The sequence below is a fragment of the Hypanus sabinus genome, unplaced genomic scaffold, assembly GCF_030144855.1.
Source record: "Hypanus sabinus isolate sHypSab1 unplaced genomic scaffold, sHypSab1.hap1 scaffold_442, whole genome shotgun sequence".
In the NCBI taxonomy this organism is placed as follows: Eukaryota; Metazoa; Chordata; class Chondrichthyes; order Myliobatiformes; family Dasyatidae; genus Hypanus; species Hypanus sabinus.
Genome location: NW_026781316.1, coordinates 363954 through 390000, shown reverse-complemented (window position 1 = coordinate 390000; position 26047 = coordinate 363954). Strand labels below are relative to the sequence as shown.

The window sequence follows — 26047 nt, the reverse complement described above, 5'->3', positions numbered from 1 at the left end:
CCCCCCCCCACACCACCTTCTAGCTCTGACGCCTCATCTTTTACTCTCCAGTCTGGTCGAGGCGGTCCGGTGTGGCCTGATTGAGTTTAGGAGCCGAGAGGTAATGCTACAGCTCTATAGGACCCTGGTCAGACCCCACTGGGAGTACTGTGCTCAGTTCTGGTCACCTCACTACAGGAAGGATGTGGAAGCCATAGAAAGGGTGCAGGGGAGATTTACAAGGACGTTGCCTGGATTGGGGAGAATGCCTTATGAGAATAGGTTGAGTGAACTCGGCCTTTTCCTCCTCGGAGCGACGGAGGATGAGAGGTGACCTGATAGAGGTGTACAAGACGATGAGAGGCATTGATCGTGTGGATAGTCAGAGGCTTTTTCCCAGATCTGAACTGGCTAACATGAGAGGACACAGGTTTAAGGTGCTGGGGAGTAGGTACAGAGGAGATGTCAGGGGGTAAGTTTTTTTACTCAGAGAGTGGTCAGTGTGTGGAATGGGCTGTTGGCAACGGTGGTGGAGGTGGATGCGATAGGGTCTTTTAAGAGATTCCTTTGTGGGCCGAAGGGCCTGTATTGTGCTGTAGGTTTTCCACGTTTCTATGTGAAGGTGTCCGAAGGTTGGACCTGGTCGAGGTGCTCTGGTTTACACGTGTGACCCCAGGATTGTTCAGGAGAGCCGGGTTTTCAATAGGCTGCCGGTGATGAGGTGGTGGAAGCGAGTGGCAGGTGAACCTCCCCCCCCCCCCCCCCCCCCCATCTCCCGTTGCTTATTCGTATTGGTCGGTGGCACAAAGAGGGTTGGGGGGCCTCTGCTTCAGCTAAATTTCAAATCGTCTGCAGCCCCTCCTGTCAGAACTGACTGACCATCTTAAAGAAAGTTGTTTTTTTTTTTTTGCTTACCTTTAAATGCAGAGGCATTGCCCGTTCCTGCAGGTCCATGAGTATTCCTGTAGGATCTTGTAAATGGAAATGTGTTGGCTGCTGTAGATAAAGGTTTGCGGGGGTCGGTGGGACGATGGGGAGGGTCACGAAGCAAAGGAAACAGGATAGGATTCACGAACAGCAGGCAGGACACTGTCAAACTGCAGGTGGGCGGGAATAAACAACGGGTTGTGCAAACAGTTAAAAAGATAAAACAAGCCACAGACAGATCCGGCAGTGACCGCGGCCCCCCCCCCCACCCCGACCACGAGGCCAGCGGGGCCTCGATATCGCCACCCCGTTTTAATCTGGCTCGGCGCTGGCTGAGTTCGCCTCCGCCCGCGGTCCCAGTCGCGCTTCAATCCGGCCGCTGATGGGCAGAGTGACTGAGCGCCCCTGGTTCCCTTTGCAGCCTTCCTCCCCAGCAGCTTCTGCATGTACACCACCCTGGTGGCGATGACGGGCTGGTTCATGGAGAGAACGCCGTGGCCGTGCTGGGAGTAGCCGCCGGAGCCATCGTGGGCTGGCCCTTCAGTGCTGCCCTCGGGTACGAAGCCTCGGGAGGGGCAGGGGACACCCTGGGGTGCTCTGTCCGTCCGGACGTGTACCGTTCATCCTGGGGGAGTGTGGGGAACGCCCTGGGGTGCTCTGTCTGTCCGGACGTGTACTGTCCATCCTGGGGGAGTGTGGGGAACACCCCTGGGGTGCTCTGTCCGTCCGGACATGTACTGTCCATCCCGGGGGAGTGTGGGGAACGCCCTGGGGTGCTCTGTCTGTCCGGACCTGTACTGTCCATCCCGGGGGAGTGTGGGGAACGCCCTGGGGTGCTCTGTCTGTCGGACCTGTACTGTCCATCCCGGGGGAGTGTGGGGAACACCTGGGGTGCTCTGTCTGTCCGGACGTGTACCGTCCCCCCGGGGGAGTGTGGGGAACACCCTGGGGTGCTCTGTCTGTCCGGACGTGTACCGTCCCCCCGGGGGAGTGTGGGGAACACCCAGGGGTGCTCTGTCTGTCCGGACGTGTACTGTCCATCCCGGGGGAGTGTGGGGAACACCCTGGGGTGCTCTGTCTGTCCGGACGTGTACTGTCCATCCCCGGGGGAGTGTGGGGGAACACCCTGGGGTGCTCTGTCTGTCCGGACGTGTACCGTCCATCCCGGGGGAGTGTGGGGAACACCCTGGGGTGCTCTGTCTGTCCGGACGTGTACCGTCCATCCCGGGGGAGTGTGGGGAACACCCTGGGGTGCTCTGTCTGTCTGGACGTGTACCGTCCCCCAGGGGGAGTGTGGGGAACACCCTGGGGTGCTCTGTCTGTCCGGACGTGTACTGTCCATCCTGGGGGAGTGTGGGGAACACCCTGGGGTGCTCTGTCTGTCCGGACGTGTACCGTCCATCCCCGGGGGAGTGTGGGGAACACCCTGGGGTGCACTGTCTGTCCGGACGTGTACTGTCCATCCCGGCGGAGTGTGGGGAACACCCTGGGGTGCTCTGTCTGTCCGGACGATGTACCGTCCATCCCGGGGGAGTGTGGGGAACACCCTGGGGTGCTCTGTTCTGTCCGGACGTGTACCGTCCCCCAGGGGGAGTGTGGGGAACACCCTGGGGGTGCTCTGTCTGTCCGGACGTGTACCGTCCCCCCGGGGGAGTGTGGGGAACACCCTGGGGTGCTCTGTCTGTCCGGACGTGTACCGTCCCCCCCGGGGGAGTGTGGGGAACACCCTGGGGTGCTCTGTCTGTCGCCGGACGTGTACCGTCCCCCCCGGGGGTGAGTGTGGGGAACCACCCTGGGGTGCTCTGTCTGTCCGGACGTGTACTGTTCATTCCCGGGGGAGTGTGGGGAACACCCTGGGGTGCTCTGTCTGTCCGGACGTGTACCGTCCCCCCGGGAGGAGTGTGGGGAAACGCCCTGGGGTGCTCTGTCTGTCCGGACGTGTACTGTCCAGTCCCGGGGGAGTGTGGGGAACACCCTGGGGTGCTCCTGTCTGTCCGGACGTGTTCTGTCCATCCTGGGGGAGTGTGGGGAAGCACCCTGGGGTGCTCTGTCTGTCCGGACGTGTACCGTCCCCCCCGGGGGAGTGTGGGGAACGCCCTGGGGTGCTCTGTCCTGTCCGGATGTGTACCGTCCCCCCGGGGGAGTGTGGGGAACGCCCTGGGGTGCTCTGTCTGTCCGGACGTGTACTGTCCATCCCGGGGGAGTGTGGGGAACCGCCCTGGGGTGCTCTGTCTGTCCGGACGTGTACCGACCCCCCGGGGGAGTGTGGGGAACACCCTGGGGTGCTCTGTCTGTCCGGACGTGTACCGTCCCCCCGGGGGAGTGTGGGGAACGCCCTGGGGTGCTCTGTCTGTCCGGGACGTGTACTGTCCATCCCGGGGGAGTGTGGGGAACACCCCTGGGGTGCTCTGTCTGTCCGGACGTGTTCTGTCATCCCGGGGGAGTGTGGGGAACACCCTGGGGTGCTCTGTCTGTCCGGACGTGTACTGTCCATCCCGGGGAGTGTGGGGAACACCTGGGTGCTCTGTCTGTCCGGACGTGTTCTGTCCATCCCGGGGAGTGTGGGGAACACCCTGGGGTGCTCTGTCTGTCCGGACGTGTTCTGTCCCCCCGGGGGAGTGTGGGGAAACACCCTGGGGTGCTCTGTCCTGTCCGGACGTGTACTGTCCATCCCGGGGGAGAGTGTGGGAACACCCTGGGGTGCTCTGTCTGTCCGGACGTGTTCTGTCCATCCCGGGGGAGTGTGGGGAACACCCTGGGGTGTCGTCTGTCTCTGTCTGTCCGGACGTGGTTCGTGTCCCGCCGAGGGGGAGTGTGGGGGAACACCCTGGGGTGCTCTGTCTGTCCGGACGTGTACGTCAGTCCCCGGGGAGTGTGGGGAACACCCTGGGGTGCTCTGTCTGTCCGGACGTGTACCGTCCCCCCGGGGAGTGTGGGGAACACCCTGGGGTGCCTCTGTCTGTCCGGACGTGTACCGTCCCCCCCTGGGGGAGTGTGGGGAACACCCTGGGGTGCTCTGGTCTGTCCGGACGTGTACCGTCCCCCCGGGGGAGTGTGGGGAACGCCCTGGGGTGCTCTGTCTGTCCGGACGTGTACGTCCCCCCCGGGGGAGTGTGGGGAACGCCCTGGGGTGCTCTGTCTGTCCGGACGTGTACTGTCCATCCCGGGGGAGTGTGGGGAACGCCCTGGGGTGCTCTGTCTGTCCGGACGTGTACCCGTCCCCCCGGGGAGTGTGGGGAACACCCTGGGGTGCTCTGTCTGTCCGGACGTGTACTGTCCAACCCGGGGGAGTGTGGGGAACAGCCCTGGGGTGCTCTGTCCTGTCCGGACGTGTACCTGTCCATCCCCGGGGGAGTGTGGGGAACACCCTGGGGTGCTCTGTCTGTCCGGACGTGTACCTGTCCCCCCGGGGGAGTGTGGGGAACACCCTGGGGTGCTCTGTCTGTCCGGACGTGTACTGTACATCCCCGGGGGAGTGTGGGGAACACCCTGGGGTGCTCTGTCTGTCCGGACGTGTACCTGTCCCCCCGGGGGAGTGTGGGGAACACCCTGGGGTGCTCTGTCTGTCCTGACGTGTTCTGTCCATCCTGGAGTGGAGTGTGGGGGAACACCCTGGGGTGCTCTGTCTGTCCCTGGACGTGTACCGTCCCTCCCGGGGGAGTGTCCGGACGTGTACCGTCCCCCCGGGGGAGTGTGGGGAACGCCCTGGGGTGCTCTGTCTGTCCGGACGTGTACCGTCCCCCCGGGGGAGTGTGGGGAACACCCTGGGGTGCTCTGTCTGTCCGGACGTGTTCTGTTCATCCCGGGGGAGTGTGGGGAACACCCTGGGGTGCTCTGTCTGTCCGGACGTGTTCTGTCCATCCTGGGGGAGTGTGGGGAACACCCTGGGGTGCTCTGTCTGTCCGGACGTGTACCGTCCCCCCGGGGGAGTGTGGGGAACGCCCTGGGGTGCTCTGTCTGTCCGGACGTTGTACCGTCCCCCCCGGGGGAGTGTGGGGAATGCCCTGGGGTGCTCTGTCTGTCCGGACGTGTACTGTCCATCCCGGGGGAGTGTGGGGAACGCTCTGGGGTGCTCTGTCTGTCCGGACGTGTACCGTCCCCCCGGGGGAGTGTGGGGAACACCCTGGGGTGCTCTGTCTGTCCGGACGTGTACCGTCCCCCCGGGGGAGTGTGGGGAACGCCCTGGGGTGCTCTGTCTGTCCGGACGTGTACTGTCCATCCCGGGGAGTGTGGGGAACACCCTGGGGTGCTCTGTCTGTCCGGACGTGTTCTGTCCATCCTGGGGGAGTGTGGGGAACACCCTGGGGTGCTCTGTCTGTCCGGACGTGTACCGTCCCCCCGGGGGAGTGTGGGGAACGCCCTGGGGTGCTCTGTCTGTCCGGACGTGTACCGTCCCCCCGGGGGAGTGTGGGGAACGCCCTGGGGTGCTCTGTCTGTCCGGACGTGTACTGTCCATCCCGGGGGAGTGTGGGGAACGCCCTGGGGTGCTCTGTCTGTCCGGACGTGTACCGTCCCCCCGGGGGAGTGTGGGGAACACCCTGGGGTGCTCTGTCCTGTCCGGACGTGTACCGTCCCCCCGGGGGAGTGTGGGGAACGCCCTGGGGTGCTCTGTCTGTCCGGACGTGTACTGTCCATCCCGGGGGAGTGTGGGGAACACCCTGGGGTGCTCTGTCTGTCCGGACGTGTACCGTCCCCCCGGGGGAGTGTGGGGAACACCCTGGGGTGCTCTGTCTGTCCGGACGTGTACTGTTCATCCCGGGGGAGTGTGGGGAACACCCTGGGGTGCTCTGTCTGTCCGGACGTGTACCGTCCCCCTGGGGGAGTGTGGGGAACGCCCTGGGGTGCTCTGTCTGTCCGGACGTGTACTGTCCATCCCGGGGGAGTGTGGGGAACACCCTGGGGTGCTCTGTCTGTCCGGACGTGTTCTGTCCATCCTGGGGGAGTGTGGGGAACACCCTGGGGTGCTCTGTCTGTCCGGACGTGTACCGTCCCCCCGGGGGAGTGTGGGGAACGCCCTGGGGTGCTCTGTCTGTCCGGACGTGTACCGTCCCCCCGGGGGAGTGTGGGGAACGCCCTGGGGTGCTCTGTCTGTCCGGACGTGTACTGTCCATCCCGGGGGAGTGTGGGGAACGCCCTGGGGTGCTCTGTCTGTCCGGACGTGTACCGTCCCCCCGGGGGAGTGTGGGGAACACCCTGGGGTGCTCTGTCTGTCCGGACGTGTTCTGTTCATCCCGGGGGAGTGTGGGGAACACCCTGGGGTGCTCTGTCTGTCCGGACGTGTACTGTCCATCCCGGGGGAGTGTGGGGAACACCCTGGGGTGCTCTGTCTGTCCGGACGTGTTCTGTCCATCCCGGGGGAGTGTGGGGAACACCCTGGGGTGCTCTGTCTGTCCGGACGTGTTCTGTCCCCCCGGGGGGAGTGTGGGGAACACCCTGGGGTGCTCTGTCTGTCCGGACGTGTACTGTTCATCCCGGGGGAGTGTGGGGAACACCCTGGGGTGCTCTGTCTGTCCGGACGTGTACCGTCCCCCCGGGGGAGTGTGGGGAACACCCTTGGGGTGCTCTGTCTGTCCCGGACGTGTACCGTCCCCCCGGGGGAGTGTGGGGAACACCCTGGGGTGCTCTGTCTGTCCGGACGTGTACCATCCCCCCGGGGGAATGTGGGGAACACCCTGGGGTGCTCTGTCTGTCCGGACATGTACCGTCCCCCCGGGGGAGTATGGGGAACACCCTGGGGTGCTCTGTCTGTCCGGACGTGTTCTGTCCATCCCGGGGGAGTGTGGGAACACCCTGGGGTGCTCTGTCTGTCCGGACGTGTACTGTCCATCCCGGGGGAGTGTGGGGAACACCCTGGGGTGCTCTGTCTGTCCGGACGTGTACTGTCCATCCCGGGGGAGTGTGGGGAACACCCTGGGGTGCTCTGTCTGTCCGGACGTGTACTGTTCATCCTGGGGGAGTGTGGGGAACACCCTGGGGTGCTCTGTCCGTCCGGACGTGTACTGTCCCCACGGGGGAGTGTGGGGAACACCCTGGGGTGTGTCTGTCCGGACGTGTTCCGTGCCCCCGGGGGAGTGTGGGGGAACACCCTGGGGTGCTCTGTCTGTCCGGACCTGTACTGTCCATCCCGGGGGAGTGTGGGGAACACCCTGGGGTGCTCTGTCTGTCCGGACGTGTACTGTCCATCCCGGGGGAGTGTGGGGAACACCCTGGGGTGCTCTGTCTGTCCGGACGTGTACCGTCCCCCCGGGGGAGTGTGGGGAACACCCTGGGGTGCTCTGTCTGTCCGGGAACGTGTGCCGTCCCCCCGGGGGAGTGTGCGGAACACCCTGGGGTGCTCTGTCTGTCCGGACGTTGTACCGTCCCCCCGGGGGAGTTGGGGAACACCCTGGGGTGCTCTGTCCGTCCGGACGTGTACTGTCCCCACGGGGGAGTGTGGGGAACACCCTGGGGTGCTCTGTCTGTCCGGACGTGTACCGTCCCCCCGGGGGAGTGTGGGGAACACCCTGGGGTGCTCTGTCTGTCCGGACCTGTACTGTCCATCCCGGGGGAGTGTGGGGAACACCCTGGGGTGCTCTGTCTGTCCGGACGTGTACTGTCCATCCCGGGGGAGTGTGGGGAACACCCTGGGGTGCTCTGTCTGTCCGGACGTGTACCGTCCCCCCGGGGGAGTGTGGGGAACACCCTGGGGTGCTCTGTCTGTCCGGACGTGTGCCGTCCCCCCGGGGGAGTGTGGGGAACACCCTGGGGTGCTCTGTCTGTCCGGACGTGTACCGTCCCCCCGGGGGAGTGTGGGGAACACCCTGGGGTGCTCTGTCTCTCCGGACGTGTACTGTCCATCCCGGGGAGTGTGGGGAACACCCTGGGGTGCTCTGTCTGTCCGGACGTGTACCGTCCCCCCGGGGGAGTGTGGGGAACACCCTGGGGAGCTCTGTCTGTCCGGACGTGTACCGTCCCCCCGGGGGAGTGTGGGGAACACCCTGGGGTGCTCTGTCTGTCCGGACGTGTACTGAAAGCACAAAGAAGTTAGTCAGGTTTATTGTCATATGCGCAAGTGTCCTTACACACAGTGGAAAACCATGCTTGCCACAGTATCACAGGCACGTTGGTTCAGATTAGCAGATTCACACAAAAAAACCGTCAGTTTTACAAAATTAATCCAATTACAGCAACAAAAAAAAAGCAAGCACATCTTTCCCTCCTCCTTCTGCTTTCCGCAGGGATCACTCCCTACGCGACCCCCTTGTCCACTCATCCCCCCCCCCATCCCTTCCCACCGATCTCCCTCCTGGCACTTATCCTTGTAAATGGAACAAGTGCTACACCTGCCCTTACACTTCCTCCCTCACCACCATTCAGGGCCCCAGACAGTCCTTCCGGGTGAGGCGACACTTCACCTGTGAGTCGGCTGGTGTGGTATACTGTGTCCGGTGCTCCCGGTGTGGCCTTTTATATATTGGCGAGACCCGACGCAGACTGGGAGACCGTTTCACTGAACACCTACGCTCGGTCCGCCAGAGAAAGCTGGATCTCCCAGTGGCCACACATTTTAATCCCACGTCCCATTCCAATTCTGATATGTCTATCCACGGCCTCCTCTACTGTCAAGATGAAGCCACACTCAGGTTGGAGGAACAACACCTTATATACCGGCTGGGTAGCCTCCAACCCGATGGCATGAACATTGACTTCTCTAACTTCCGTTAATGCCCCTCCTCCCCTTCTTACCCTATCCCTGACATATTTAGCTGTTTGCCTGTTCTCCATCTCCCTTTGTTGCTTCTTTCTCCCGGCTCCTTTCTCCCTAGGTCTCCCGTCCCATGATCCTTTCCCTTCTCCAGCTCTGTATCCCTTTTGCCAATCACCTTTCCGGCTCTCAGCTTCACCCCACCCCCTCCGGTCTTCTCCTGTCATTTCGCATTTCCCCCCCCCCCCCAACTTTCAAATCTCTTACTATCTTTCCTTTCAGTCAGTCCTGATGAAGGATTCCCCTCACACTCCCAGTCAGCAGGGGGCGGTATTGAACCTGTTTTAGATGTTGGGACCACTCTCCTGAATCCTCCCGGTCAGCAGGGGGCGGTATTGAAGCTGTTTTAGATGTTGGGACCACTCTCCTGAATCCTCCTCACACTCCTGGTCAGCAGGGGGCGGTATTGAACCTGTTTTAGATGTTGGGACCACTCTCCTGAATCCTCCCGGTCAGCAGGGGGTGGCATTGAAGCTGTTTTAGATGTTGGGACCACTCTCCTGAATCCTCCCGGTCAGCAGGGGGCGGTATTGAACCTGTTTTAGATGTTGGGACCACTCTCCTGAATCCTCCCGGTCAGCAGGGGGCGGTATTGAACCTGTTTTAGATGTTGGGACCACTCTCCTGAATCCTCCTCACACTCCCGGTCAGCAGGGGGCGGTATTGAACCTGTTTTAGATGTTGGGACCACTCTCCTGAATCCTCCCGGTCAGCAGGGGGCGGTATTGAACCTGTTTTAGATGTTGGGACCACTCTCCTGAATCCTCCTCACACTCCCGGTCAGCAGGGGGCGGTATTGAACCTGTTTTAGATGTTGGGACCACTCTCCTGAATCCTCCCGGTCAGCAGGGGGGGCGGTATTGAACCTGTTTTAGATGTTGGGACCACTCTCCTGAATCCTCCCGGTCAGCAGGGGGCGGTATTGAACCTGTTTTAGATGTTGGGACCACTCTCCTGAATCCTCCTCACACTCCCGGTCAGCAGGGGGCAGTATTGAACCTGTTTTAGATGTTGGGACCACTCTCCTGAATCCTCCCAGTCAGCAGGGGGCGGTATTGAACCTGTTTTAGATGTTGGGACCACTCTCCTGAATCCTCCCGGTCAGCAGGGGGCGGTATTGAACCTATTTTAGATGTTGGGACCACTCTCCTGAATCCTCCCGGTCAGCAGGGGGCGGTATTGAACCTGTTTTAGATGTTGGGACCACTCTCCTGAATCCTCCCGGTCAGCAGGGGGCGGTATTGAACCTGTTCTGAGTCCTGACGAAGGGTCTCGGCCCGAAACGTCGACAGTGCTTCTCCCTGTAGACGCTGCCTGGCCTGCTGTGTTCCACCAGCATTTTGTGTGTGTCGCTAACAAAAAGAAAATCCAGTTCAGTGCAAAGTGCTCACCACCGAGTCCCAGTCTTCCCGAACGTTCCCTCTGGTATTTTTTTTATTGCATGGTGGCGCGTGCCAGCCATCGCTCTGGGCAGGAAACTCTTACAAGGCCCGAAAGTTGTGCGGCGCCCATGTGAAACATCAAATGACAGGAAATCCCATCTGCGGGGCTACGGAGGCTACGTGCGCGGAGGCGTTCCGGTTGCTGTGCTGCCCCGCTGATTGTGGGGGGGGGGGGGGCAATGGTTTTCTGCGTCTGTTTTCTAAGCCCTCTTGATGTTGTTTTTCTGGTCTCGTCGTTAATCTGATAACTTGTCTTTTTTCTCCACCACCTCCCCCCCCCACCCCGTCAGGTTGCCGATCGCTTTTGACCTCTTGGCGCTGAAGAGGAATTTCCGCAGTTTTATCATCTGGGCGGTCGTGGCTTTGGGACTGTTTTTGGTAGGTGTGGAACGGGCGGGGTGGGGGGTGGTGGTCATTATGAAACTACTAGACTCAATTCCCTTAAGCAGAACTAGGTCCAGATCGTTGTGCTGAGCGGGGGAGCCTGCCACACGGGAAACAGCTCGCTCTCTGTACCGTACTGCCCGGGCTTGCGTATCTAGACAGCCAGGACACAGCCTGGCCAATGGAGTGGCCCCTGATAGTCACTCTTAGTAATTTTGCTGTCTTGCGCCCTACTGCTGCTACGAAACAGCAAATTCCTCAACTTAAAGTGACACAATATGGTGCTGGTCCAGGCACTATTGGCATCGATGGAGCTGGGGTTGAGAGGGTGAACAGCTTTAGGTCCCTCGGCATCCACATCACCGAGGATCTCACCCGGTCTGTCCACACCGGCTGTGCAGTGAGAAAGACACAACAGCGTCTCTCTCACCTCAGACGGTTGAGGAAGTTTGGTGTGGGGGCCCCCCAAATCCTCAGGACTTTCTACAGGGGCACGACTGAGGGCATCCCGACCGGCTGCATCACGGCCCGGTACGGGAACTGTATCTCCCTCAATGGCAGGGGCATGACTGAGAGCATCCCGACCGGCTGCATCACGGCCCGGTACGGGAACTGTATCTCCCTCAATGACAGGGGCACGATTGAGAGCATCCCGACCGGCTGCATCACGGCCCGGTACAGGAACTGTACCTCCCTCAATGGCAGGGGCACGATTGAGAGCATCCTGACCGGCTGCATCACGGCCCGGTACGGGAACTGTACCTCCCTCAATGGCAGGGGCATGACTGAGGGCATCCTGACCGGCTGCATCACGGCCCGGTACGGGAACTGTATCTCCCTCAATGGCAGGGGCATGATCGAGGGCATCCCGACCGGCTGCATCACGGCCCGGTACGGGAACTGTATCTCCCTCAATGGCAGGGGCACGATTGAGAACATCCTGACCAGCAGCATCACGGCCCGGTACGGGAACTGTACCTCCCTCAGTCGCAGGACTCTGCAGAGAGTGGTGCGGACAGCCCAGCCCATCTGTAGATGTGAACTCCCCGCTATTCGGGACATTTACAGAGACGGGTGCGTAAAAAGGGGCCCGAAGGATCACTGGGGACCAGAGTCACCCCAACCACAAACTGTTCCAGCTGCTCCCACCGGGGAAACGGTCCCGCAGCATAAAAGCCAGGACCGACAGGCTCCGGGACAGCTTCTCCCACCAGGCCGTCAGACTGATGAACTCAGGCTGGTTTGAGTGCACTCCATATTACATTAACTGTTCTATTTATTATGAATGATTAAAAATTACTATGATTGCACATTTAGATTGAGATGTAACATAAAGATTTTTTACTCTGCATGTACAAGGCATTGGTAAAATTGTACAATGCATTGGTCAGGCTGAATTTGGAGTATTGTGTACAGTTCTGGTCACCGAATTATAGGAAAGATGTCAACAAAATAGAGAGAGTACAGAGGAGATTTACTAGAATGTTACCTGGGTTTCAGCACCTAAGTTACAGGGAAAGGTTGAACAAGTTAGGTCTTTATTCTTTGGAGCGTAGAAGGTTGAGGGGAGACTTGATAGAGGTATTTAAAATTATGAGGGGGATAGATAGAGTTGACATGGATAGGCTTTTTCCATTGAGAGTAGGGTAGATTCAAACAAGGGGACATGAGTTGATAGTTAGGGGGCAAAAGTTTATGGGTAACACAAGGGAGAACTTTACTCGGAGAGTGGCAGCTGTGTGGAACGAGCTTCTAGTAGAAGTGGGAGAGGCAGGTTCGATATTGTCATTTAAAGTAAAATTGGATGGGTATATGGACAGGAAAGGAATGGAGGGTTATGGGCTGAGTGCGGGTCGGTGGGACGAGGTGAGAGTGAGCGTTCGGCACGGACTAGAAGGGCCGAGATGGCCTGTTTCCGTGCTGTAATTGTTATACGGTTGCATGTATGTGAAGGATGTGAGAAGTCATTACAATTCTCTACGTGCTATCGTAGAGACAGAAATATGGGAAGAGGGGGTGGGGTGGCCCTGTTGGTGAGGAATGAGATTCAGTCCTTAGCAAGAGGTGACTTGGGAACAGGGGAAGTAGAGTCTGTGTGGATTGAGCTGAGGAACGGTAAGGGTAAAAAGACCCTAATGGGTGTTGTGTACAGGCTCCCAAACAGTAGCGTGGATATTGGGAGTTAACATTGACATGTGCTAAAGGTAATGCGGTCGTTATGGGAGATTTCAACATGCAGGTGGACTGGGAGAATCAGGTAGGTGCTGGACCCCAGGATAGGGAGTTTGTGGAGTGTCTAAGGGATGTATTTTTGGAACAGCTTGTGCTTGAGCCAACCAGGAACGAGGCTATTTTGGACTTGGTGATGTGTAATGAACAGGAATTGATAAGTGATCTTGAAGTAAAGGAGCCATTAGGAAGTAGTGATCATAACATGATGTTTTTATCTACAATTTGAGAGGGATAAGGGCAGATCAGAGGTGTCAGTGTTGCAATTAAATAAAGGAGACTACGGAGCCATGAGGGAAGAGCTGGCCAAAGTTAAATGGGCGGATGCCCTGGCAGGAAAGACAGTGGATCAGCAGTGGCAGATATTCTTGGGCATAATACAAAAGATGCAAATGCAGTTCATTCCAATGAGAAGGAAGGATTCAAAGAGGGGGAAGGGGCCACAGTAGTTGACAAAGGAAGTCAGAGATTGTATAGCATTAAAGAAAAAGAAGTATGACAGGGCTAAGATGAGTGGGAATACAGATGATTGGGAAAGTTTTAAGGAACAGCAGATCTTAACTAAAAAAGCAATACGGAGAAAAAAAATCAGGTATGAGCTCAGTCTAGCCAGGAATATAAAAGGGGATAGCAAAAGCTTTTTTAACTATGTGAAGCGAAAGAAGATAGTTAAGAACAATGTTGGCCCCTTGAAGAATGAATTGGGAGAAATTGTTATGGGAAACAGGGAAATGGCAACAGAATTTAATGCGTACTTTAGATCTGTCTTCACCAGGGAGGACACAAGCAATCTCCCAGATGTATGGATGGTCCAGGGTCATAAGATATCAGAGGAATTGAGACAGATTGACATTAGGAAAGAAACTGTGATGAGTAGACTGGTAGGACTGAAGGCTAATAAATCCCCGGGTCCAGATGGTCTGCATCCGAGGGCTCTAAAAGAGGTGGCTCAGGAAATTGCGGATGCATTGGTAATGATTTTCCAATGTTCCTTAGATTCAGGATCAGTTCCTGAAGATTGGAGAGTGGCTAATGTTATCCCACTTTTCAAGAAGGGAGGGAAGGAGAAAACGGAGAACTATCGTCAGTCGTGGGGAAGATGCTTGAGTCCATTATTAAGGACGAAATAGTGGCAAATCTTGATGGCAGTAATAGGATTAGGCCGAGCCAGCATGGATTTACCAAGGGCAAATCATGCTTGACTAATCTGTTGGAGTTTTTTGACGGTGTAATAAGGATGTTAGACGAGGGTAAGCCAGTGGATGTAGTGTACCTAGATTTTCAGAAGGCATTCGATAAGGTGCCACATAGGAGATTGGTGAGTAAAATCAGAGCTCATGGCATTGGGGGCAGGGTTTCAACATGGATAGAAAACTGGTTGGCAGATAGAAAGCAAAGGGTAGCAGTGAATGGGTGTTTCTCGGACTGGCTAGAGGTGACTAGTGGGGTACCACAGGGCTCTGTATTGGGACCACAGCTCTTTACGATTTATATCAATGATTTAGATGAGGGCATTGAAAACTATATCAGCAAGTTTGCTGACGATACTAAACTGGGTGGCAGTGTGACATGCGAAGAGGACGTTAGGAGAATACAGGAAGACTTGGATAGGCTGGGTGAGTGGGCAGATACTTGGCAGATGTCATTCAATGTGAATAAATGTGAAGTTATCCACTTTGGAAGCTGGAACAAGAGGGCAGAGTATTGTCTGAACGGTGTCGAGTTAGGTAAGGGAGAAATGCAAAGAGACCTAGGAGTCCTAGTTCACCAGTCAATGAAGGTGAATGAGCAAGTGCAACAGGCAGTGAAGAGGGCAAATGGAATGTTGGCCTTTGTTACAAGGGGAATTGAATACAAGAGCAAGGATGTCCTTTTGCATTTGTACAGGGCCCTGGTGAGACCACACCTGGAATATTGTGTACAGTTTTGGTCTCCAGGTTTAAGGAAGGACATTCTGGCAATTGAGGAAGTGCAGCGTAGATTCACTAGGTTGATTCCTGGGATGGCAGGGCTGTCTTACGCAGAGAGATTGGAGAGACTGGGCTTGTAAACGCTGGAATTGAGGAGATTGAGAGGGGATCTGATTGAAACGTTTAAGATAATTAAAGGATTTGATAGGATTGAGGCAGGAAATATGTTCCAGATGTTGGGAGAGTCCAGTACCAGAGGGCATGGATTGAGAATAAGAGGTCAGTTATTTAAAACAGAGTTGAGGAAGAGCTTCTTCTCCCAGAGAGTTGTGGGTGTGTGGAATGCACTGCCTCAGAAGACGGTGGAGGCCAATTCTCTGGATGCTTTCAAGAAAGAGCTGGATAGATATCTGATGGATAGGGGAATCAAGGGATATGGGGACAAGGCAGGAACCGGGTATTGATAGTGAATGATCAGCCATGATCTCAGAATGGCGGTGCAGACTCGAGGGGCCGAATGGTCTACTTCTGTCTATTGTCTATTGACTAATTCAATATTGAAATGCAAATCGTTCCTGATCCTGTGTTACAGCTCCCCCTGGTGGCGGTGGACAGCTACTACTACGGGAAGTGGGTCGTGGCGCCCCTCAATATCGTTCTTTACAACGTTTTCACCCCTCACGGGCCGGACATCTACGGTAAGCTACGGACATCTAAGGAGGGGTCTGAGCCGCGGCTTGGCTACAACGTTTGCATAAAGTTCCCACAAAGTGATGTGTCCCACCCACCTCCCCCGGACCACTTTGTCTCTGCGGTCGGTGCAGGAGTGTTTCGGTCGGCATTTAGACAGGACACTTTGTCATCTTCAAAAGCAAACGCCAGGAAATCTGCAGATGCTGGGAATTCAAGCAACAACACACACAAAATGCCGGTGGGACACAGCAGGCCGGGCAGCGTCTATAGGGAGAAGCACTGTTCAGACGAGGAAATCTGCAGATGCTGGGAATTCAAGCAACAACACACACAAAATGCCGGTGGGACACAGCAGGCCGGGCAGCGTCTACAGGGAGAAGCACTGTCGACGTTTCGGGCCGAGACCCTTCGTTAGCAAGAGGTTCTTGCTATCTTTCAGTCAGTCCTGACGAATGGTCTCGGCCCGAAACGTCGACAGGTGCTTCTCCATGTAGACGCTGCCCGGCCTGCTGCGTTCCACCGGCATTTTGTGTGTGTGTTGCTCTGTCACCTTCATGCTTTGTGAACGTTCGTACCTGTTTCTGACACCGATTGTTGAATTGCAACGCGCAGGAACCGGGTGCGGTGCTGTTTAAGGCTGCGTTATTGTTGAAGGCGGTTCTTCCCTGAAGATAAACCCCCGCGCATCCTGCGTCCAATCGCCGGAGCGAATAAACACCAGTGCAGTCAAGTCAAATCAAATTTATTCATAAAGTGCATTTAAAAACAACCCAGGCTGACCAAAGCACTCTTCTCCCTCCATCGCGGACATTTCTCCCCACCCCGCGCACCCCTCATACAAACTCTTCTCCCTCCCGCCGTCTGGGAAAAGGCTCCGAAGCAATCGGGCTCTCACGACCAGACTGTGTAACAGTTTCTTCCCCCAAACCATCAGACTCCTCAATACCCAGAGTCTGGACTGACACCTTACTGCCCTATTGTCCTGTTTATTATTTATTGTAATGCCTGCACTGTTTTGTGCAATTTATGCAGTCCTGGGTAGGTCTGTAGTCTAGTGTAGTTTCTGTGTTGTTTTTTACGTCGTTCAGTCTAGTTTTTGTACTGTTTCATGTAACACCATGGTCCTGAAAAACGTTGTCTCGTTTTTACTGTGTACTGTACCAGCAGTTATGGTCGAAATGACAATAAGAAGTGACTGGACTTGACAACAAACTATAACAGGTAGCTAAAATCACGAATACAAGAAACACAACAAGGCACTCAGCTTACAGGGACAAAATAAGCAACACATCAGCCCAGGCACAAGCCAAAAATTAAGGTTAGGAAACTCCACTGCATTCCCCTGTGAATCTCGGCAGGAAAGTTCGTCTTTAGCACGTGCTTTGAATATCTTTGAACTTTGACCATACAACATAAAAGCAGAACAAGGCTGCTCAGCCCATCGAGTCTACTGTGCCATTCCATCGTACTATCCCTCTCAACACCGTTCTTGCCCCCCCCCCCCCGACAAATCGAGCACCTGCCCACCTCCGCTTTAAATGAGGAGGTGGGTAGGTGACTTGAGGCGATGAGTCCCGCAGATTCACCCAGCCCTGGCCGAAGAAATGTTCGCAGGGTCTCAGCCCGTTTACTGTCCTCCGTAGACCCGACCCTGCCCGCTGAGCCCCTCCAGCATTTTGGAGTGTTGCTCGGATTTCCGGCATCTGCACGTTCCCTCCTGTAAATGTTTCCTCATCTCCGTACTAGATGGACACCCCTCTGTTCTGAGGCTGTGTCCTCTGGTCCTAGACTCCCCCACTACAGGAAACATACTCTCCACACCCACTCTATCTGTGTCCTCTGGTCCTAGACTCCCCCACTACAGGAAACATCCTCTCCACATCCACTCTATCTGTGGTCCTAGACTCCCCCATTATAGGAAACATCCTCTCCACATCCACTCTATCTGTGTCCTCTGGTCCTAGACTCCCCCACTATAGGAAACATCCTCTCCACATCCACTCAATCTGTGTCCTCTGGTCCTAGACTCCCCCACTATAGGAAACATCCACTCCACATCCCCTCTATCTGTGTCCTCTGGTCCTAGACTCCCCCACTATAGGAAACATCCTCTCCACATCCACTGTCTGTGTCCTCTGGTCCTAGACTCCCCCACTATAGGAAACATCCTCTCCACATCCACTGTCTGTGTCCTCTGGTCCTAGACTCCCCCACTATAGGAAACATCCTCTCCACACCCACTGTCTGTGTCCACTGGTCCTAGACTCCCCCACTATAGGAAACATCCTCTCCACATCCACTCTATCTGTGGTCCTAGACTCCCCCATTATAGGAAACATCCTCTCCACATCCACTCTATCTGTGTCCTCTGGTCCTAGACTCCCCCACTATAGGAAACATCCTCTCCACATCCACTCAATCTGTGTCCTCTGGTCCTAGACTCCCCCACTATAGGAAACATCCACTCCACATCCCCTCTATCTGTGTCCTCTGGTCCTAGACTCCCCCACTATAGGAAACATCCTCTCCACATCCACTGTCTGTGTCCTCTGGTCCTAGACTCCCCCACTATAGGAAACATCCTCTCCACATCCACTGTCTGTGTCCTCTGGTCCTAGACTCCCCCACTATAGGAAACATCCTCTCCACACCCACTGTCTGTGTCCACTGGTCCTAGACTCCCCCACTATAGGAAACATCCTCTCCACATCCACTCTATCTGTGTCCTCTGGTCCTAGACTCCCCCACTATAGCAAACATCCACTCCACATCCACTCTATCTGTGTCCTCTGGTCCTAGACTACCCCACTATAGGAAACATCCTCTCCACATCCACTCTATCTGTGTCCTCTGGTCCTAGACTCCCCCACTATAGGAAACATCCTCTCCACATCCACTCCATCTGTGTCCTCTGGTCCTAGACTCCTCCACTATTGGAAACATTCTCTCCACACCCACTCTATATGTGTTCTCTGGTCCTAGACTCCCCCAATATTGGAAACATCCTCTCCACACTCACTCTATCTGTGTCATCTGGTCCTAGACTCCCCCACTATAGGAAAGATTCTCTCCACATCCACTGTCTGTGTCCTCTGGTCCTAGACTCCCCCACTATAGGAAACATCCTCTCCACATCCACTCTATCTGTGTCCTCTGGTCCTAGACTCCCCCACTATTGGAAAGATTCTCTCCACATCCACTGTCTGTGTCCTCTGGTCCTAGACTCCCCCACTATAGGAAACATCCTCTCCACACCCACTCTATCTGTGTCCTCTGGTGCTAGACTCCCCCACTATAGGAAACATCCTCTCCACATCCACTCTATCTGTGTCCTCTGGTCCTAGACTCCCCCACTATTGGAAAGATTCTCTCCACATCCTCTGTCTGTGTCCTCTGGTCCTAGACTCCCCCACTATAGGAAACATCCTCTCCACACCCACTCTATCTGTGTCCTCTGGTCCTAGACTCCCCCACTATAGGAAACATCCTCTCCACACCCACTCTATCTGTGTCCTCTGGTCCTAGACTCCCCCACTATAGGAAACATCCTCTCCACATCCACTCTATCTGTGTCCTCTGGTCCTAGACTCCCCCACTATTGGAAAGATTCTCTCCACATCCTCTGTCTGTGTCCTCTGGTCCTAGACTCCCCCACTATAGGAAACATCCTCTCCACACCCACTCTATCTGTGTCCTCTGGTCCTAGACTCCCCCACTATAGGAAACATCCTCTCCATACCCACTCTATCTGTGTCCTCTGGTCCTAGACTCCTCCACTATAGGAAACATTCTCTCCGCGTCCACTCTATCTGTGTCCTCTGGTCCTAGACTCCCCCACTATAGGAATTATCCTCTCCACATCCACTCTATCTGTGTCCTCTGGTCCTAGACTCCCCCATTATAGGAAACGTCCTCTCCACATCCACTCGATCTGTGCCCTCTGGTCCTAGATTCCCCGCTATAGGAAACGTCCTCTCCACATTCACTCTATCTGTGTCCTCTGGTCCTAGACTCCTCCACTATAGGAAACATCCTCTCCACATCCCCTCTATCTGTGTCCTCTGGTCCTAGACTCCCCCACTATAGGAAACATCCTCTCCACATCCACTGTCTGTGTCCTCTGGTCCTAGACTCCCCCACTATAGGAAACATCCTCTCCACATCCACTCTATCTGTGTCCTCTGGTCCTAGACTCCTCCACTATAGGAAACATCCTCTCCACATCCACTCTATCTGTGTCCTCTGGTCCTACACTCCCCTACTATAGGAAACGTCCTCTCCACATCCACTCGATCTGTGCCCTCTGGTCCTGGACTCCCCATCTATACGAAACATCCTCTCCACATCCACTCTATCTGTGTCCTCTGGTCCGAGACTCCCACTATAGGAAACATTCTCTCCACATCCACTCCTTCTGTGTCCTCTGCTCCTAGACTCCCCCACTACGGGAAACATCCTCTCCACACCCACTCTACCTGTGTCCTCTGGTCCTAGACTCCCCCACTATAGGAAACATCCTCTCCATATCCACTCTATCTGTGTCCTCTGGTCCTAGAGGTCCCCACTATAGGAAACATCCTCTCCACATCCACTCTATCTGTGTCCTCTGGTACTAGCCTCCCCCACTATAGGAAACATCCTCTCCACATCCACTCTATCTGTGTCCTCTGGTCCTAGACTCCCCCACTATAGGAAACATCCTCTCCATATCCACTCTATCTGTGTCCTCTGGTCCTAGACTCCCCCACTATAGAAACATCCTCCCCACATCCACTCTATCTGTGTCCTCTGGTACTAGCCTCCCCCACTATCGGAAACATCCTCTCCACATCCACTCTATCTGTGTCCTCTGGTCCTAGACTCCCCCACTATAGAAACATCCTCCCCACATCCACTCTATCTGTGTCCTCTGGTACTAGCCTCCCCCACTATTGGAAAGATTCTCTCCACATCCACTGTCTGTGTTCTCTGGTCCTAGACTCCCCCACTATAGCAAACATCCACTCCACATCCACTCTATCTGTGTCCTCTGGTCCTAGACTACCCCACTATAGGAAACATCCTCTCCACATCCACTCTATCTGTGTCCTCTGGTCCTAGACTCCCCCACTATAGGAAACATCCTCTCCACATCCACTCCATCTGTGTCCTCTGGTCCTAGACTCCTCCACTATTGGAAACATTCTCTCCACACCCACTCTATATGTGTCCTCTGGTCCTAGACTCCCCCACTATTGGAAACATCCTCTCCACACTCACTCTATCTGTGTCATCTGGTCCTAGACTCCCCCACTATAGGAAAGATTCTCTCCACATCCACTGTCTGTGTCCTCTGGTCCTAGACTCCCCCACTATAGGAAACATCCTCTCCACATCCACTCTATCTGTGTCCTCTGGTCCTAGACTCCCCCACTATTGGAAAGATTCTCTCCACATCCACTGTCTGTGTCCTCTGGTCCTAGACTCCCCCACTATAGGAAACATCCTCTCCACACCCACTCTATCTGTGTCCTCTGGTCCTAGACTCCCCCACTATAGGAAACATCCTCTCCACATCCACTCTATCTGTGTCCTCTGGTCCTAGACTCCCCCACTATTGGAAAGATTCTCTCCACATCCTCTGTCTGTGTCCTCTGGTCCTAGACTCCCCCACTATAGGAAACATCCTCTCCACACCCACTCTATCTGTGTCCTCTGGTCCTAGACTCCCCCACTATAGGAAACATCCTCTCCATACCCACTCTATCTGTGTCCTCTGGTCCTAGACTCCTCCACTATAGGAAACATTCTCTCCGCGTCCACTCTATCTGTGTCCTCTGGTCCTAGACTCCCCCACTATAGGAATTATCCTCTCCACATCCACTCTATCTGTGTCCTCTGGTCCTAGACTCCCCCATTATAGGAAACGTCCTCTCCACATCCACTCGATCTGTGCCCTCTGGTCCTAGATTCCCCGCTATAGGAAACGTTCTCTCCACATTCACTCTATCTGTGTCCTCTGGTCCTAGACTCCTCCACTATAGGAAACATCCTCTCCACATCCCCTCTATCTGTGTCCTCTGGTCCTAGACTCCCCCACTATAGGAAACATCCTCTCCACATCCACTGTCTGTGTCCTCTGGTCCTAGACTCCCCCACTATAGGAAACATCCTCTCCACATCCACTCTCTCTGTGTCCTCTGGTACTACACTCCCCTACTATAGGAAACGTCCTCTCCACATCCACTCGATCTGTGCCCTCTGGTCCTGGACTCCCCATCTATAGGAAACATCCTCTCCACATCCACTCTATCTGTGTCCTCTGGTCCGAGACTCCCACTATAGGAAACATTCTCTCCACATCCACTCCTTCTGTGTCCTCTGCTCCTAGACTCCCCCACTACGGGAAACATCCTCTCCACACCCACTCTACCTGTGTCCTCTGGTCCAAGACTCCCCCACTATAGGAAACATCCTCTCCATATCCACTCTATCTGTGTCCTCTGGTCCTAGAGGTCCCCACTATAGGAAACATCCTCTCCACATCCACTCTATCTGTGTCCTCTGGTACTAGCCTCCCCCACTATAGGAAACATCCTCTCCACATCCACTCTATCTGTGTCCTCTGGTCCTAGACTCCCCCACTATAGGAAACATCCTCTCCATATCCACTCTATCTGTGTCCTCTGGTCCTAGACTCCCCCACTATAGAAACATCCTCCCCACATCCACTCTATCTGTGTCCTCTGGTACTAGCCTCCCCCACTATCGGAAACATCCTCTCCACATCCACTCTATCTGTGTCCTCTGGTCCTAGACTCCCCCACTATAGAAACATCCTCCCCACATCCACTCTATCTGTGTCCTCTGGTACTAGCCTCCCCCACTATTGGAAAGATTCTCTCCACATCCACTGTCTGTGTTCTCTGGTCCTAGACTCCCCCACTATAGCAAACATCCACTCCACATCCACTCTATCTGTGTCCTCTGGTCCTAGACTACCCCACTATAGGAAACATCCTCTCCACATCCACTCTATCTGTGTCCTCTGGTCCTAGACTCCCCCACTATAGGAAACATCCTCTCCACATCCACTCCATCTGTGTCCTCTGGTCCTAGACTCCTCCACTATTGGAAACATTCTCTCCACACCCACTCTATATGTGTCCTCTGGTCCTAGACTCCCCCACTATTGGAAACATCCTCTCCACACTCACTCTATCTGTGTCATCTGGTCCTAGACTCCCCCACTATAGGAAAGATTCTCTCCACATCCACTGTCTGTGTCCTCTGGTCCTAGACTCCCCCACTATAGGAAACATCCTCTCCACATCCACTCTATCTGTGTCCTCTGGTCCTAGACTCCCCCACTATTGGAAAGATTCTCTCCACATCCACTGTCTGTGTCCTCTGGTCCTATACTCCCCCACTATAGGAAACATCCTCTCCACACCCACTCTATCTGTGTCCTCTGGTCCTAGACTCCCCCACTATAGGAAACATCCTCTCCACATCCACTCTATCTGTGTCCTCTGGTCCTAGACTCCCCCACTATTGGAAAGATTCTCTCCACATCCTCTGTCTGTGTCCTCTGGTCCTAGACTCCCCCACTATAGGAAACATCCTCTCCACACCCACTCTATCTGTGTCCTCTGGTCCTAGACTCCCCTACTATAGGAAACATCCTCTCCATACCCACTCTATCTGTGTCCTCTGGTCCTAGACTCCTCCACTATAGGAAACATTCTCTCCGCGTCCACTCTATCTGTGTCCTCTGGTCCTAGACTCCCCCACTATAGGAATTATCCTCTCCACATCCACTCTATCTGTGTCCTCTGGTCCTAGACTCCCCCATTATAGGAAACGTCCTCTCCACATCCACTCGATCTGTGCCCTCTGGTCCTAGATTCCCCGCTATAGGAAACGTCCTCTCCACATTCACTCTATCTGTGTCCTCTGGTCCTAGACTCCTCCACTATAGGAAACATCCTCTCCACATCCCCTCTATCTGTGTCCTCTGGTCCTAGACTCCCCCACTATAGGAAACATCCTCTCCACATCCACTGTCAGTGTCCTCTGGTCCTAGACTCCCCCACTATAGGAAACATCCTCTCCACATCCACTCTATCTGTGTCCTCTGGTCCTAGACTCCTCCACTATAGGAAACATCCTCTCCACTATCTGTGTCCTCTGGTCCTACACTCCCCTACTATAGGAAACGTCCTCTCCACATCCACTCGATCTGTGCCCTCTGGTCCTGGACTCCCCATCTATACGAAACATCCTCTCCACATCCACTCTATCTGTGTCCTCTGGTCCGAGACTCCCACTATAGGAAACATTCTCTCCACATCCACTCCTTCTGTGTCCTCTGCTCCTAGACTCCCCCACTACGGGAAACATCCTCTCCACACCCACTCTACCTGTGTCCTCTGGTCCTAGACTCCCCCACTATAGGAAACATCCTCTCCATATCCACTCTATCTGTGTCCTCTGGTCCTAGAGGTCCCCACTATAGGAAACATCCTCTCCACATCCACTCTATCTGTGTCCTCTGGTACTAGCCTCCCCCACTATAGGAAACATCCTCTCCACATCCACTCTATCTGTGTCCTCTGGTCCTAGACTCCCCCACTATAGGAAACATCCTCTCCATATCCACTCTATCTGTGTCCTCTGGTCCTAGACTCCCCCACTATAGAAACATCCTCCCCACATCCACTCTATCTGTGTCCTCTGGTACTAGCCTCCCCCACTATCGGAAACATCCTCTCCACATCCACTCTATCTGTGTCCTCTGGTCCTAGACTCCCCCACTATAGAAACATCCTCCCCACATCCACTCTATCTGTGTCCTCTGGTACTAGCCTCCCCCACTATAGGAAACATCCTCTCCACATCCACTCTATCTGTGTCCTCTGGTCCTAGACTCCCCTACTATAGGAAACGTCCTCTCCACGTCCACTCGATCTGTGCCCTCTGGTCCTAGACTCTCCATCTATAGGAAACATCCTCTCCACATCCACTCTATCTGTGTCCTCTGGTCCTAGACTCCCCCACTATAGGAAACATCCACTCCACATCCACTCTATCTCTGTCCTCTGGTCCTAGACTACCCCACTATAGGAAACATCCTCTCCACATCCACTCTATCTGTGTCCTCTGGTCCTAGACTCCCCTACTATAGGAAACATCCTCTCCACATCCACTCCATCTGTGTCCTCTGGTCCTAGACTCCTCCACTATTGGAAACATTCTCTCCACACCCACTCTATATGTGTCCTCAGGTCCTAGACTCCCCCACTATTGGAAACATCCTCTCCACACTCACTCTATCTGTGTCCTCTGGTCCTAGACTCCCCCACTATTGGAAAGATTCTCTCCACATCCACTGTCTGTGTCCTCTGGTCCTAGACTCCCCCACTATAGGAAACATCCTCTGCACATCCACTCTATCTGTGTCCTCTGGTCCTAGACTCCCCCACTATAGGAAACATCCTCTCCACATCCACTCTATCTGTGTCCTCTGGTCCTAGACTCCCCCACTATTGGAAAGATTCTCTCCACATCCACTGTCTGTGTCCTCTGGTCCTAGACTCCCCCACTATAGGAAACATCCTCTCCACACCCACTCTATCTGTGTCCTCTGGTCCTAGACTCCCCCACTATAGGAAACATCCTCTCCACACCCACTCTATCTGTGTCCTCTGGTCCTAGACTCCCCCACTATAGGAAACATCCTCTCCACATCCACTCTATCTGTGTCCTCTGGTCCTAGACTCCCCCACTATTGGAAAGATTCTCTCCACATCCTCTGTCTGTGTCCTCTGGTCCTAGACTCCCCCACTATAGGAAACATCCTCTCCACACCCACTCTATCTGTGTCCTCTGGTCCTAGACTCCCCCACTATAGGAAACATCCTCTCCATACCCACTCTATCTGTGTCCTCTGGTCCTAGACTCCTCCACTATAGGAAACATTCTCTCCGCGTCCACTCTATCTGTGTCCTCTGGTCCTAGACTCCCCCACTATAGGAATTATCCTCTCCACATCCACTCTATCTGTGTCCTCTGGTCCTAGACTCCCCCATTATAGGAAACGTCCTCTCCACATCCACTCGATCTGTGCCCTCTGGTCCTAGATTCCCCGCTATAGGAAACGTCCTCTCCACATTCACTCTATCTGTGTCCTCTGGTCCTAGACTCCTCCACTATAGGAAACATCCTCTCCACATCCCCTCTATCTGTGTCCTCTGGTCCTAGACTCCCCCACTATAGGAAACATCCTCTCCACATCCACTGTCTGTGTCCTCTGGTCCTAGACTCCCCCACTATAGGAAACATCCTCTCCACATCCACTCTATCTGTGTCCTCTGGTCCTAGACTCCTCCACTATAGGAAACATCCTCTCCACATCCACTCTATCTGTGTCCTCTGGTCCTACACTCCCCTACTATAGGAAACGTCCTCTCCACATCCACTCGATCTGTGCCCTCTGGTCCTGGACTCCCCATCTATACGAAACATCCTCTCCACATCCACTCTATCTGTGTCCTCTGGTCCGAGACTCCCACTATAGGAAACATTCTCTCCACATCCACTCCTTCTGTGTCCTCTGCTCCTAGACTCCCCCACTACGGGAAACATCCTCTCCACACCCACTCTACCTGTGTCCTCTGGTCCTAGACTCCCCCACTATAGGAAACATCCTCTCCATATCCACTCTATCTGTGTCCTCTGGTCCTAGAGGTCCCCACTAT

General features: G+C 55.0%; 1 protein-coding gene across 1 annotated transcript in view; it reads left to right on the top strand.

The window, feature by feature from the left end:
- The window catches only part of LOC132388958 (alpha-1,2-mannosyltransferase ALG9-like), a 386292-nt gene that overhangs the window by 4484 nt on the left and 355761 nt on the right, over positions 1-26047 (top strand). Inside the window, 4 exon segments of the mRNA XM_059961380.1 lie at positions 1328-1396; positions 1399-1462; positions 10383-10470; positions 15208-15313. Of these exon segments, the coding sequence (XP_059817363.1) occupies positions 1328-1396; positions 1399-1462; positions 10383-10470; positions 15208-15313 (327 nt within the window).